At 40.2% G+C, this 15,429-nt stretch overlaps 1 protein-coding gene across 1 annotated transcript; it reads right to left on the bottom strand.

Moving 5' to 3' along the window:
* Positions 1-1,695: 1,695 nt before the first annotated feature.
* TMEM35A (transmembrane protein 35A) lies at positions 1,696-14,711 on the bottom strand. Its single transcript, XM_079765213.1, has 2 exons — positions 14,514-14,711; positions 1,696-3,307 (listed from the first exon to the last, which is right to left on the bottom strand). The coding sequence occupies exons 1-2, from the start codon at positions 14,631-14,633 to the stop codon at positions 2,903-2,905; spliced, it is 525 nt and encodes a 174-aa protein (XP_079621339.1). The 5' UTR covers positions 14,634-14,711; the 3' UTR covers positions 1,696-2,902.
* Between the last annotated feature and the right edge of the window lie 718 nt (positions 14,712-15,429).

Here is a 15,429-nt window from a genome sequence, read left to right as displayed (position 1 = left end):
GCGGGCCCCGCCCTGCGCACACTCTTCCGCGCAGACGCAGGAGGCGACCGGGCAGAGCGGCTGCGTTCTGCTGAAGTCTGATTGGTTGGATTACAGCTCAACAGCGCTTGGCGGCGCGCGCGCGCTGGCGCTGATGCTGACGCCGATGCTGACGCAGACCCAATTCGGTTGTGTCGCTTGCCCCACCCGCCAGGTCCCGGGAACTTGTGGTGAGTGGGCCGTTGAGACAGGAGCAAACTGGTTGGCTGGCGTTTCAGCTGTCCTAATAATGTTCACATTCTTTTATTTTGCGTAAAACAGATCAGCGTCTGAATTCTTGAACTTAACAAGATTAATTATAGCGATGGTTTTGCCCAGATTGACCCCAAATGTCGGGACTTGGCGGAAAAATATGAAATTGCAAACTTTGCACTAAAGACTGCCACTCCTATGCTGGGCAAGAGACTTAGGTTAAAGGGTGTGTGACCTCTAAAGCTATCACTTTCCCTATGGGAAACTAGAAGGTGGGAAGGGGGTAAAAAAAAAAAAAAAAGGCTGAATCTACCCTCCTTTTACCGAGGATGGGTACCCATACCCTCCAGGGTTTGCTAAAAACGTGTCCTGGGCCAGATGTGGCACCTTGCACATAACCAGCCAAGTCTACACATAAAAATTCCTAACTTTGAGGAGTGATGGACCTTAAAGAAATTGGCTAAAATAGCAACAAGGGCTTAGTGTGAGACCTGAGCTTAGTCCCTAGTTTAATCTCTTACTAGAGTAGGAACCGGAGAGGAACGATATAAATTTAACAGCTCTCGCTGATTTTTTGAAGCCAAAACGTATCTATAAACTGTACGTAAAACTGTAGGAGGAAACTTGGCTATTTTAGGGAGAGATGAAGAATCAAAAGTTAAGTTGATGTATTTGGGAGATTACAGCAGAAATGACTGTTTACCACAGTTTATATTTGTATGGTTTTCCAGAGCACTTTAATTAACTCATTAATAATGCATGAGACATGAGTGTTCATTATTTTCATGGTAGCTGTTCTTCCTTTTCTACTAAAACTGAACATTTCTCAAGAGTCATTTTAATCATTTCATAGACTCAGTTGTAAATTGGAAGGGATTTTAAGCCTTCAATCCCCTTTCTTTTTTATAGATGATGAAACTGGGGCCTTGAGTGAGGAAATAACTTGGCTAATGTGACAAGTCTGTGGCACTGGAACTTGTGCCACATTGTGGACATATAGTGAGAGAAACTGGTTCACCTTTATTTAATATACCTGCAATTTTCTCTGAAATCATTCTTCCACCTTCCCCTGGCATCACCTAATGAAGCAGAATTCCCCAAACCTGGAAATTGCATTGAGTTCCTAATTCTATAGCTTTCTATCACAGAGGTGTGGAGGAACCTAAATGAGATTGGAAAGTTGGTAATCTCATTAATATATTAAGTGACTATACATTCCCTTCTCTTTCTTCTCCCTTATCCAGGAAAAAAAAAGAGCCCGAATCTCTTGATATGACCCTTACTTTCCAGACTTCCATTATTTGTCCCAACAGTTTCCTCCAAATTTCAATTTTTTTTATTTTGAAAGAATGAGAGAAATAAGACAGAGAGGTATCAATTAATAAGAACAATGACATTGAAGAAATACAATAATTTACTCCACACACACAAAACACCCCCACCCCTTTTCCCATCCCTGGCACAATATCAAAACCATCAAAGCACATCTAACAAGAAGAAACATCAGTATGTAATGAAGAAAGCAAATTTTCATACTGCTGGATCCAACTAACCCATATCAAATGTCCTTCCCTCAGCTAAACTCCACCCACTGGAATAATAAAGAACTGTAGAGGTGACAACATTGGGGGTAACTTAGATCTCTGCTTACACTAGCAAAGTTCAGTGAAAATTCAACAGGAGTAGTGAATCTATTTGTCATGGAAACACTGGGTACAACTCTTCGGTCAAATTTCACCTGATTTAAGAGAACAGTTTGAGATTCACAGACTTCTAACAGGACTAATCCCTGCTCCCTCAGCTACAACAGTGGAGAAGCTGCCAAATCCTGGTTAGCTGCTGAGAATAATGGAAGTGAGGCAGCTTTTGGCTTAAGAAAATTAACAAAAACACACGTTTACTGCTTCAGTTTCAAACTGTGAGCTTAGTAGGTTGGGCTTGGACAAAAGCAAGGTGAAACTTCCAAATTCATCACTTGAAGAACTAGATTATCTATTGACTGCATGTATTCCTTATTTTAATTAAACTCAATATGAAGTATTTAAAATTTAAACAACTGTTAAAAGTAGAGGCTAATTAATTTTACATATAACTCAGTGCCTTAAATTGAAGGACTTTTTTTCTTAAAGTGGTAGGTTTAAGTTTTCAGTTTAATCTATCAAGGGATTCCTCCATCCCATGGGAATACATCATTTGTTTTATACCAAAAGTAGATTCTCTTTATAGGAGGTTTATTTTATTCTGTCTTCATTAGACTGGGTTTGTAAAGGGAAGGATACCTATGCAGGATTAGTTCAAGATCAGAGCCTTCTCCTCCACATGTGCATGCACACACACAGTAAATATATTTTCCCATATATACAGTCTCACAGTCACATGCTTGCTAGAGTCCATCTCACAAAAACACTTCAGTAGTTAGCCATATACATGTACATGCAGCAAGATGTGAGAGTTGCTCCAGAGTGATTAAAAATGGTACACATATGTCTGTCTATGTGGGGAGGTCATTTTAGGGTATAGGTGTACACAAACCAACAGGGCCATTATCTTGTAGATTATATTTTCCCTTCCCCCCAAGATAAATAAAGCAAATGAAAAACACACACTGACATCTTCCTGGGTGTCATGGAGGCAACTGCCTGGAAGGTCCACTTTTTGCACTTTCACTTTCCTATGACAACTTCATTTTGCCCTGAGGGGCCTTCTCATATAAGGAGGGCTGCTCCTCTGCTTTCCCCGCATTTCCTACGTTTCCTTGGGGCGAGAACTTCTTCTCAGAAGACCGGTCTTCAGGCTTTCGGGCAATCAGCAGGCGGCAGGTGAGTAGGATTCCAAACACCAGGGCATGGGCATAGCGTTTGAGAGGATCACCGACTAGCTGATGGAAGAAGAGCACAACCAACACCAGCAAAAGCAGGAAGAAGTTGGCCACATCTTTGGGACGTCCAGGCACAAGGGTCATGACAATGCCACAGGCCACCTCAAGAGCACCAATGCTTTTACGGAGGAGAATGGAATTGATCCCCATTTTCTTCAGCAGAGGAAGTGCTCGAACATAGGTCTTGTAAGCACGTTTCTAAAGTGGAATACCATAAGGAAATCACCGCATTAACTATGAAGTTAACACAAGCAAGGTCCTCCTTCCCCACCATTCCCTTTCCACACCAGCCAAGGGTATCCCATTTTTCTTACTGTTCCCCAAAACAAAAGCCTTGTAATTAAGATAAGAAGAAAAGCTAGCAATCTGCTGAGATCCCTGTAATTTAAATGATTTAAACTGTAGTAACAGCATGAAAGGTAAGAGAATTTGGCTTTATAGTTTAATTTTTTCCTAATTACAAATAATAAACAACATTAAGAATTTAAAAGAAAATTCATCAGGCCCATAAAAACTGGTACAGATTAACCGCATCCACAAGTGCCCGCCTTGTCCAAACCCAGATGCATATGAATATCAACAAAAATGAAACAAGGCAAGGCACAGTATGGTAAAGCCTCACTAATTTGGACTTCCCTAATTTGAAATCCATGATAATCAGAAACTTCAGCTGAGCTGGAGTTTATATTTGTGACCTTGGTTTAAAAAAAGTGTGTGTGTGCTAAAGCAAGTAGAAAATTTAAATGTATGTAAATGTCAGCCCCTTGTGTATCTTTAAAATATAATAAGACAAAAATTATTCTCATGGTCATTGAGATAAATCCCCAGGCCTTTACAAGACACTCCTTTGATTAACTTGGTTCAACTTCATTAATTTTAATTCAACAAATATTTATTGAACACCTACTATGGATTATTCGATGGAGATATACAGATGAATAAGACAGGGTCAAGAAGCTCTTGGTCTAGTGGGGGGAAAGAGATACATAAAGAGCATTATAAAGCAGCATGGTTAGTGGTATATAACAGAGGTCTGCACAATGTCTAATTGGAGCCCAAAAGGAGACATCATAGGACAGAGGAGGTAGTCACTGGATATATTACAAAGTAATAGAATTATATTGACCTTAGCCTAATAATCATATTTTTCACTATTCATAGTGGCCTGATCCTCAGAATAAATTGATGAGATTTTATTGTGTCTTATTGGGTTGGCCCACTGCTTTGTTTTCATTAAGTATCCATTAGTTCATTCAATATTTATTGTCTCTTTATGCTAGGTACTGGACTAGGTACTCTGGATAGAGATATCAATTATTCAAAGGCCCTGCCTTCCTGAAGCTTGAGTTTATAAGACGAAGAATAGTTATGCAAATACATAAGTGCAATAAAGTATTATGGGTGAGTCTGGCTGATGTGGCTCAGTGGTTGAGCATTGACCCATGAACCCAAAGGTCATTGGTTTGATTCCCACTCAGGGAACATGCCCAGGTTGCAGGACCGATCCCCAGTAGGGGAAATGCAGGAGGCAGACGATCTCATCAATGTTTCTATCTCTGCCTTCCTCTCCCTTCCTCTCTCAAAAAATCAATGAAAATATTTTTTAAAGTATTATGGGTGCTGAATAAAATTATGTAAGTGGGTACAGTGGAGGTACACCTAAGAGAATGGTAAGTCTTCCTAGATGGGGACTGGGAAAAGCTAAAGTAGAAACTTAAAAGAAGAACAATTGTTTACAAGATCAATAAAGAAAGTGTATTGCAGGCAGGGGAAGCTGGATGAGCAAAGGCCCTGAAGAACAAATTAGACTGGTGTATTGTGCATACTGCCCCAGTTCAGCATAGGTTGGGGGCAGGAGGGGAGACATGAAATTGGGGAGTTAGATATGAATCAGATCACATATGTTGTGTTATGGAGTTAGACTTTATCCTATAATCCAAAGGGAGCAATATAATTTGCTTGTAAGGAAACCAGGTAGGAAGCAAGGAAACCAGGTAGAGACCTGGACTAGAGTAATGACAGTAAGGATAGAGGAAAAGGAACAGAGTCAAGGATACTTTGGATGCAAAATTAACAGAATTTGATGTCTTATTGGATGTGGACACTGAGGGAAAGAGAACACAAGTCTCTGGTCTCTGGCTTGGGTGCCTGAAGTCAAGAAGGAGTGAGGAATTCAATTTGGGTTTTTCTGAGATGAAGTATCTCTAAGACATCTAAGTGGAGATGTTTGGTAGGCAGTCAGTAAGAGAGGTGTGCAGTAAAAATACAGAATGGATAGTCATCAGTATGTCCAGGTAGAATGTATACAGTGGGAAAAGTTGTGTGAAACACATTTAAGAAATGGGGAGAGGAAAAGTGTCCACAAAGTAGACAGAAGAAAGTATAGTCAGAAAAGTGTGAGGAAAACTAGCGGAAACAGGGTCATGGGGGCCAAGAGGAGTTTTAAGAAGAGACTAGTCAAATAAACATTCAGAAGTGGAATTGTTGGATCATATGGCAGTTCTATTTTAATTTTTTTATCAACCACCATATTGTTTTCCATAGTGGCTGAACCAATTTACAATCCCACCAACAGTGAATAAGGGTCCCCTATTCTCCACCCTTTACCAGCAAAATAAAAACGCTAATTTGAAAGGGTATATGCACCCCTAAGTTCATTTACAACAGCCAAGCTACGGAAGCAACCTACGTGTCCATCAATAAATGGATGAGATGTCACATTCTCTCTCTCTCTCTCTCTCTCTCTCTCTCTCTCTCTCTCTCTCTCATATTACTCAGCAATATGAAAGAATGGAATCTTGCCATTTGAGATAGTGTGCTTTTATGCTAGAGGCTATTATGCTAAGTGAAATAAGTAAGATAGAGAAAGACAAATACCATATGATTTCACTTATATGTGGAACAGAAACAGACTCATAGATATGGAGAACAAACTGATGGTTGCCATAGGGGAGGATGTGGAAGGATGGATGAAAAAGGTGAAGGGGAATAAGAGGTACAAACTTCCAGTTAAAAAATAAATAAGCCATGGGAATATAGAACAGGGAATATAGGCAATAATATTGTTAATAACTTTGTACAGTGAGAGATGGTTACTACACTTATTGTGCTGATAAATTATAAGGTATAAAATGTAGAATCACTATGTTGTACACCTAAAATTAATATAATTTTGTATGCCAATAATACTTTAATAATTTAAAAATTAAAATAGAAAAAGGAAGATGTTAGTCAAAAGCACCAGATGCAAGACAAGTATAAGAATTGGGCAGAAAGCCAACTTAACCTCTCAGAAGCATCTGGCACTTAGAATAGTGTTCACACTCTCTAGGTTTCGAACAAATGTTAAGTCATTTCTCTCACTTCTGGACAAGTGAATGCACCCTTATTTCATGAGTTAATTACCATGAGTGGTACAAGATAACCCCCTATGAGGACTGTAAAAAGACAGATGGTATAGTTAAAAAAGCATGGGTTTGGATTCAAACAGGCTTGGGTTCAAATCCCATCCCTGCCTCTTTCTAGTTGAGTGTCCATAGGCAAATTATTTGAGCTCTCTGAGTCTCATCTTCCTTAGTAGGGCTGTGACTAAGGTTAAGTAAGTGAGGCTATTTGCCTTGAGTACAAAATTTAAGAGAGTACCAAAAATACTAATTGATAAAGGTAAATAATATCCATAACAAACAAAATGTCAAAATTTTAAATAAAGGCGGGATCCAACTCTACATTTGCACAACCCTGACTCACCTCTTCCTAATCCCATTCCTGTATGATCCTATCTTTATTTAACCCAAAATTTCACTTTATCGTAGTCCCTACCCTGCTCCTGAGCATATAAGAAAATACAAAATGTTAGTCAGTCTTCCTTCCTCTTTCCATTTTAGTTTAAATTGGGGATTTTTCAGAGAGAAATTATGAGAGGGGTTGACCAGTAGGCAGAGTAAAACCCTGGGCTGCATTGAGCCAGACCCACAAGGAACAGAGCAGAGCTGAGGGTTAGGTCACCTGGTAGTGAGGAGAAACCTTCCAATTTCCCCTCACCATTAATCTAGATGCCACCTGCCCACTCTCTCCCCCTTTGTATTCTGGTGACTGTAGTAGGGGGACATTAGGAAAATAAATCTAGACCCAAGAGGTTTGCTTAACACTTTTAAGTAAAGACTATTTCTATTAGTGACACAAAGCTTCCCAAGAGGCAATTCCTACATCCTAAGGGTAAGCTTCTGGAATGATGAACACAGTAGCAAAGAAGAGTTTCTTACCATCATATTAGAATCAAACCTTCCTGATGCTGGCTGAGTGGCTTCTGCAAAGCGCTCCTTTTTTGGTTAGGGCTAACCACCTATTATTCAATAATAGATTCTGATCTATATTATAGTGGAATCTGTATCCTAGGGCCAAATTCTGGGCCCTTAAATCATGTTCCTGTGACTTCAGTGATCTTTTTTCTCTCTATTTGGTGTAACTCCATATTATTTTTTCAGTTGTTTATCTAACCTCTTAAACTGCAACTGTGGATATTTTTATGCAGCTGTTGCCTCTTTCTTTCCTCCTTTACTCAAGAAGAAACTGTATTTGGATAAGTTATGTCATCAAATCATTAGTTTAAATCTGAATAGGTACAGACAGCATCTATTCTCCAAGACTCAAGACAGGGAATACTTAATTTGTTAGAAATAGAACTAAGCTTAGATAGGGTCTTGATATCATAGGAAGCCTTTTATTTTTTCCTGTGGAATAGGATGGAGACATCAAAAGATTGCCAGTCCCATCAATGTTTAGTCCAGACCACCTCAATTCTAATCTACACTAATAAAAGAGAAAGATGCAAATTGACCATACCTTCGCGATGTCCACCAGCCAATCAGGAATGCGTATGCAAATTAACCCAACAAAGATGGAGGGTTAATTTTCATACACAGGCGCCGAGCGGCTGGGGGCGGGATGCTTGTGTTTTGCACTGCCCTAGCCACTCTGGGCCTCTGGGCAGCATGGGAAGGCAGAAAGGCGGCTCCAGCCTGAGTGGCCGGCAGCCCGGGGAAGGAAGGCCCATTCTTGCACGAATCTTCATGCATCGGGCCTCTAGTATTAATAATAAAGAGGGTTGTTGTAAGAATAAAGAGGGTTGACTGAGTGACTCTCCCAAAAGACACTTGCAATTCACTTTGTTAGGTCCATTTCCTTTCCATTGCAATGACCCAGATACTGAAATCACAGTTTCTTATTAGGGAAAGGAATCAGGAAAGAGAATGTTTCAAATCCCTTAATCAAAGGCAATCATCCAGCAATATTCTTGGACCAGGATTCTTAAGATAAGCTAAATTCCAATTTCTCTTTTGTCCCTAGATTGCTTGGAGAAAATTGCTAAGTATTTTTTTAAAATGTCATTTCATTTATTTAGATCTTTAATTTCTTTTCTCTTTTTCTGTTTTTTTTTCTTTCTTTTTTCTCTTTTTTTCTCTTTTTTAGTACATCAGTTTCCCATTTTGTAAATTAAATAAGCATTTTGGAGATTTAGTTAAAGAATCATAGCATCAACCAAGGGCCATAGGTACACAATAATGAACTACACCATTAGAAATCTATAAATTTGCAAACCACAGTAATTATTTTAATAATAGTGTTGAAACAAGCAGATCCATTCTTGTCATATGGGGAGATATGATTCAGATATGAATCAAAAGCATATGGAGTCTTCCTTTAGTCATACCTTTTTTGTCATTTATTCTTCACAATATTTCAGGGTCCATGATCTCATATTAATGACATTAAATTTGAACAGTTCAAAAATGTCTAATAATATTCATCTTTAATTACAATTAACAACAGATCCAAGCCAGATACTGGGATAAAATAGGAATATGGAGCAAGTGTTTTGGTCCACTTTAGTTCACCAATGCCAATTAAGTAAAAGAAAAAATAATTTGGCTGATATACTGCATTATCACATTTATATAATGGTCAAAAGCAGGTAAAACTAATTTATATTGTTAGAAGTCAGTATACCAATTGCCCTTGGGGAGGTAATAACGAGAAGGAGCATTGAGGGGCAGTTTCTGAGGTGCTGGTTATGTTCTGTCTCTTGATGTGGGTGCTGGTTACACAGGAGTAAAAAATTCCTTGCATTTAATGTGCACATTTTAGTATGTATGTTATACTTCAATAAAATATACAGGGAAGAAACTATATGAAAGCAGAAGAGGATACTGACAAAAATACTTGTCAAAGCCCATACTATGTACAACATAAAGAGTGAACCTAATGTAGACTATAGACATTAGTTAATCATTATGTATACAGGCAGTCCTCAGGTTACGTCGGACTCGACGTATGTCGTTTCATGGTTACGTTGCCATCTACCATTTACAGCATTTATAAAAAAATAAAGTTCCGTCATTTCGACATAGTACATATGTGCTTTATGTTTTTTGTTATTTATTTACCACAAGTAAAGGTCAGGAATTGTTATCTTTCTTTTAATTTTTTTTTTTTACTGTTTCACTTCATTACTGCTGTGTATGTGCTCCATGTGAGTGACGTAGGTGCTTATGTAGGTGGGTTCCGACTTACAGCGAAAATCGTGTTACATCACGCCATAGGAACGGATCTCCGATGTAACCCAAGGACATACTGTAGATATTGGCTCATCAATTGTAACAAATGTAGCACACTAATACAAGATGCTAATAATAGAGAAAATAGGGGGGAGGGGATATATGGGAACTCTGTACTTTCTGCTCAATTTTTCTGTAACCTACAACTGCCCTCCCCAAAATAAAGTTCATTAATTTAAAAAAAATCTCAGTCTGGTTGCTATCTTACACCATAATGCCTATATAAATGCTGCAAAATTTACTGACTCAAGTATGATTTACCTAAATCCCTGTAGGAGAAAATGCAGCATGTGGATCACAGATCATTTCTTAAATGCAATAAAAACCATCATATGTTTAATTGCCTAATATCCACATGAAGGATAAACACATTTAAGCACTACATATAAAATATATATAATAAATATACTGTAATATATAACCAGTTCATAGAATGCTCACCTAAAGAGGAAGCTGGGAACCCTAGTCCTACTAACAAAGGTGGATCCCTCCCTGATTGCATTTTAGGGCAAAAGAGTCTGGTTTCTACTCTCAATCAAAAGTCACCCTGAAACAAGCACAATTGTTGGCCACTGAGAAGTTACAAGCTCCCTGGCATAAGCTCCAATATAGTTTAGCTTGGGATGGCTAGCTGTGGAACTAAGCAAAGTCATTTTGCAGCTCAGGGTCACCTTCCTCTCTGAGGGAATAAACGTACTGTGCCACTTCACAGAGCAGTCACATCAGTTAATTACTGTCTTATTGCTTAGTTGGAAAGCAATTAATGGCAGTGATTGGAAGCATAAAAGATTACCTATGGACATTAAATAAACTGCCCAAACATATCTGGAGTGTTTCCCCAGGGTTACACAAACAGGAGGGCACTTAACTATAGATAAGCATATAACTCAAATCAACAAACCTTCCCTATGAGTGGATGCAAAGAAGCAGAGACTTGCCCTGTCTTCCTGAAAGCCAAAATCCCTTGGCTTCACTGTAACAGGAATTTTGGTGTTTCTTTTACTATTTTTTATGTGGCCCCTTGTGCTTATAGGATGGAACCTCTGCTATAAGGAGCTGAATGTACAGCAAGTCAACCATTCATATTGTCCTCATCCCTACACAGGTAGCTGCTTAGCAGCATTTGTGAATGCTCTCTCCAATTTCAAGTGAATTAATAAAGGCATTTAGTCAAAGGAGTGGTTGGTCATGTTAAATTCACATGGGATTTAGAATACTCTATAATGACAACTTCCTAAATCTGGAGGAGGTATAGGACAACACACACAACATGGGCTATTCAAGAAAGGCACCTGGAAATTTTGCATGGGATCCACTGTGCATTATCCATCAGCAAGTGTGGAGTTTTCAATATTAGCTGATTGCTTAAAGCCTATTCACCAGGGCAAATGAAAATAACATCTTGCTCTTCAAAATGCCTGATTTTAATCCCTCAATTTAGAAATCCCTCAATTGAGGAATTCACTGCATAAAATAGAATCAATTATCAATATCACCTCACTCAGAACATTTTTGGAACATCTATCATATACAAACACTGTACCAGATGCTTCCATATGTAATCTCAGTTAATATTTACAACCACCTTCTGAGGTAGGTATTATTATCCTCATTTTATAGATCAGGAAATTGAGACACTAACTCAGGATTCAAAGTATATGACTCAAAGCCTATACTCTTCCCACTAATTTCTCTCGGCTTCCCGAGTAGAGACAGGAAAGAAGTTCATAGTCATTTGTCTGTTTGGTTTTTAGCAGTGATTCTTCAGAGAGGTGATAACACCTAAGCATTGCACTAATGGCTTTAGAACAATAAAAAGAAGTTGGCAGAAAAGAAAAAAATTGAATTTGAAAAATTGGTTTCAAAGTAAAATGAAACCCCAAGGTATGAATTGGAACAGTTGAATTTATACAGAAAAAGGAGAATGTGCCACATTATTTCAAGAATCTGTTGTAAATTCTGACATCCAAAATAGCAGTTATAACCATTTAGTGACTCCTCTATTGAAAGTACTGAATCACGGAATCGGCTCCAACAATAGCTTACCCTATGATCTTGGATCAGTTATCCATCAGTAAAATAAGAATAAATAATAATAATGAAAATAATAATAAATAATAAAACACTTCACAGAGTTGTTTTAAAGAACAAATAATATTAAAACAACAACAGCAACAATATTTTGAGATCTTATCAATAAAGGCCACCACTGTCAATATAAGACTAAGTCCATTGATGCAGAGGAATCATTTCTAAATTGAAAACAGAAAATCTCAGATAATCATCTCAGCTGATCTAGGGTTGGGGTCCTGAGGAGCTGTAGCTCCCTTCTAAGAATCAGGAAATAGCTCTTAAACTATATAATTGAGAATCAAAGAGAGAAATCTGAAGGGTGGTGACCAGCCAAGACAGTGCTACAGTGATTCATTCATTCATCCATCCATTCAACAAATATAAATTAAGCACCTTCTTTGTACTATAACTGAATTTTCTCCATTTCCTATGGGTTCAAGAATAAAGCTAGGTCAGTCCAAGCAGTATTCAGTGGGCCCTACCTCAGATAGCCATCTCCAGCTTGGGGCCCAGTGCTCAATACAGGAGGGGACTCTGGAAAAGGACAATCTAAAAATCCCCCTCAAGCTTAATACTACTGTGAAGTCTATCTCCCAGCTAGATATAGTTCTTCCATTCGCTCCAGATACCCCTGAGCACAGAAGCACAGAATTATGTGTAAACACGCACACACACACACACACACACACACACACACACACACACACACAAATGGTTCTCTACTGCTGTTTTAGATTATATCTATTTGAATATGTTCCTTTGTAAGATATGAAATCTTCACATTTGTTTCTTCTGCCTTTCATTAGATCGCAATAGACAGCTCCACTCCCTAGGAAGAAACCTACTGTAAACCCATTTGTGGCTGCTCCTCCTCATGAGCTCCTGCTAAGCTGGTAGAAAGCTTCCCGGTGACTCCATTTTAGTTGGATTGCCTGCAGAACCTAACACTGTATGTAGAGTGCAACTCAGGGGATGGGGGCTGGAAAGCAGCTAAGCAGGGTCTGGGGGAGAATATACTGAAGAAGGGTACTGTGTCCGCAAAGAAAGGGAAAGCTTAAAATACCTAAGGTGCCACAAAAACATATAAATATATGCAAAGTAAAGAAAAATAAGAGCATATTCATTTATTTGTAATCTAACACTACACTACTACTGCCAAGACAAAAATGTAGTGGCATTCCCCCTCCACCCAGTTCCTCTGCCTTTAGTGGCTTCTGATACCTCATCTCTCCTCTGCAGACTGCCTTGGATATTCTTTTTGACCTGATTTTAATTCAATCTGGTCCAATATGTTGGAGGAGGGAAAGGAAGAGGGAGAAACTTATTAGAATTTGCCACTGGAGCTAGACCTAGGCCCTTGAGTACCAGCTACCCTCCCCCATCCCAGGGTGATCCTGTGGTGAGGGAGACATGGAAAGTACCAGCTCTAACCCTGAGACAGAAGCCAGAGCTACCTGCAAACATTTGCTGAACATCTACAATTTATTTGCCAGTCTCCATCCACATGCAGCTCACGTTGAGGGGCCCTGGAAGGTTCCACAGTGGGCTCCAGGATTGCTATGTATTCCTATCAAGCTGTGGGGCTATTCCTCCTTGCCACAGCCCTAAAGAGGAGTCCCTCTTTTCTCTCTTCTCTCTCTCCTTATTCCTTCTCTAAGCTCCTTTCCTTCTTGACCTTGAGAACCCAGTAATGGGCTCCCTCTTATTACTGGCAGTCTGGCAAAAAGAGAAAGTGAGAACCAGATTCTTTTCAGCTGAGGCTGGGAAACAAAGAGTCAAAGTGACAGGGGTGAGTCCAGAAACTGAAAGTGCTGGAAACATCCCCTGCCATCTCCTCGTTCTCTAAGGCAGAAGAACAAGTCCTCTTCACGCCAACTGGGGAGCCCAGCCCCCAGGTTGCAGAGGAGATGTTTTGGCCAGTCACCTTCTGTGATTCCAACTCTGCAGAGGGGAAAACCTTCAGAGGGCCTGGCTCTGGGCATCCATGGGAGGCAAGGTGGGGATTAAGGACTATTGCAGGATAGAAAAGGCAGACTTCGCAGATTGTGCAGATTAGCCCACAAACAAAACAAAATAAAACAAAACATCCAGCTCTCCCCTGAGAGAAGGTGAAGAAGCAAGCTCTTGGTGACCTTTATTTGGGCCAAGACTGCTTTGTCTCAAGGATACAGACACACGCCCAGGCTGCTAGGGGAATACTATCAGCTCTCTGCCAGCGATGAAGAATACCTTTCCCACCCCTAAAATTTTGTTTTAGTAGCCCATTCTCTCCCAGCCCTTTCCCTTCTTCCCCTTTGTTCTTCCCGAAGATAAACTCTCCAGCTTGCTAAACTCTTAGCTCCAAGGGAAGGAATCAGACTTGCAGACTGGTTGCCCGACTTCGGGTGTGCTGGAAGAAGGGAAGGGTTCCTGCTGGTGACAGGTGTTAGGCAGGTCTCAGCCTTCTGGATTGCTTGGAGGTTGAGGGGTACTCGCTGGGTAACCCCTCCCCCAACAGGCATTCAGTGGCTGAAGAGCAGTTGCTCTCGGCATAGCCCACAAATGAAATCGCTGCTGTCCAGCTGCTTCTTCCGAGCTGCAAAGTTGTTGGGAATACGGGAGGGTCCGGGTGGGGTGGGGGTTCAGGGGATGGGACTGTGGACTAGGAAGAAAAGGACGGGAGAGGAATTCACTATCCCTTGGGGGTGCGTTCCTCATCACCCATTTGCTTCACTTACCATCTCATTGTAGGCATCCTTGCTGAGCCTGGGGGTCAACTTGATAGTCCCCATAAAAACAAAGAAGAGTCCCAGGGCCACTGAGAGGGCCACGACAGTTACGGTTCTGGGGGATGCCATGGAGTCACCAAGACAGGTCCCAACTAATCCTCTGCTTTGCGCACCCTGTGTGTCTAAAGCGCTGGCAGTTAACACAGAGAAAACAAGAGGGACGCTGCAGAGGCAGCAGGCAGCTAGAATGACAAAGGGAGAGGAGGGAGCTGGAGAGAAAAACTGAGATCCAGATTCTACCTCTCTCACTACAACAATTGCTGGGTCCTAATGCCCTACGTCAGCTCCTCACTGGCCAAACGCACAGTCTCAAAGTTAAAAGAAGCCCTAAACTGAGATGGAAATTTCAAGTCTTAAATGCGGAAAAAGTAGATTAGACTTCAAGCTCAGTTCCTGAGCTGCCTCTAGAATGAGGATTAGGAATGACCTCATTCCTACCACTGCCCACCAGGTGCATGTTTCATCTTTGTAGTCCTCTGTTATTCTTTTTTCCAACCTCTCTCATTTTCTCCCCTTTCTTTTCTCTCAATCAAATCATCAGTCCTCAGAGTTGCTGTTTTCTGCAGTTGGTAACACTCAAGGATAAAACTGCAAAGATGTCAGATTTGATTGCTGCCAAAGACTTTCTCTTTATCTTCCTCTAAAACCTTTCATGGCTCCCATTGCCCATTGGTTTAACTCCAGAGTTTTAAGCTTTTCATTCAAGACCCTTGGCTTATCTTCCAATAGCTCCCACTGCCAGGTGCCACCCCTCATCTCCTCTCTACTCATTGCCCCATACAACCTGAGCTTTCCAACCTCCATTACATTCCCTTTCACTGCTTCCCCACTCTTCACTAACATTCAATCTTTTCTTCAATGTCAC

This window comes from Cnephaeus nilssonii (assembly GCF_951640355.1).
Source record: "Cnephaeus nilssonii genome assembly, chromosome: X".
NCBI lineage: Eukaryota > Metazoa > Chordata > Mammalia > Chiroptera > Vespertilionidae > Cnephaeus > Cnephaeus nilssonii.
Note: the sequence above shows the minus strand (reverse complement) of the source record. Positions and strands in the feature narration are given on the sequence as shown.

What these genes read in the sequence shown, in the direction of transcription:
- TMEM35A (XM_079765213.1), bottom strand. Translation starts at nt 14,633, where the DNA reads ATGGCATCCCCCAGAACCGTAACTGTCGTGGCCCTCTCAGTGGCCCTG. An exon ending in AGGATGCCTACAATGAGATG is followed by an intron (nt 3,308 to 14,513) that starts GTAAGTGAAGCA and finishes ATTCCACTTTAG; the next exon opens with AAACGTGCTTACAAGACCTA.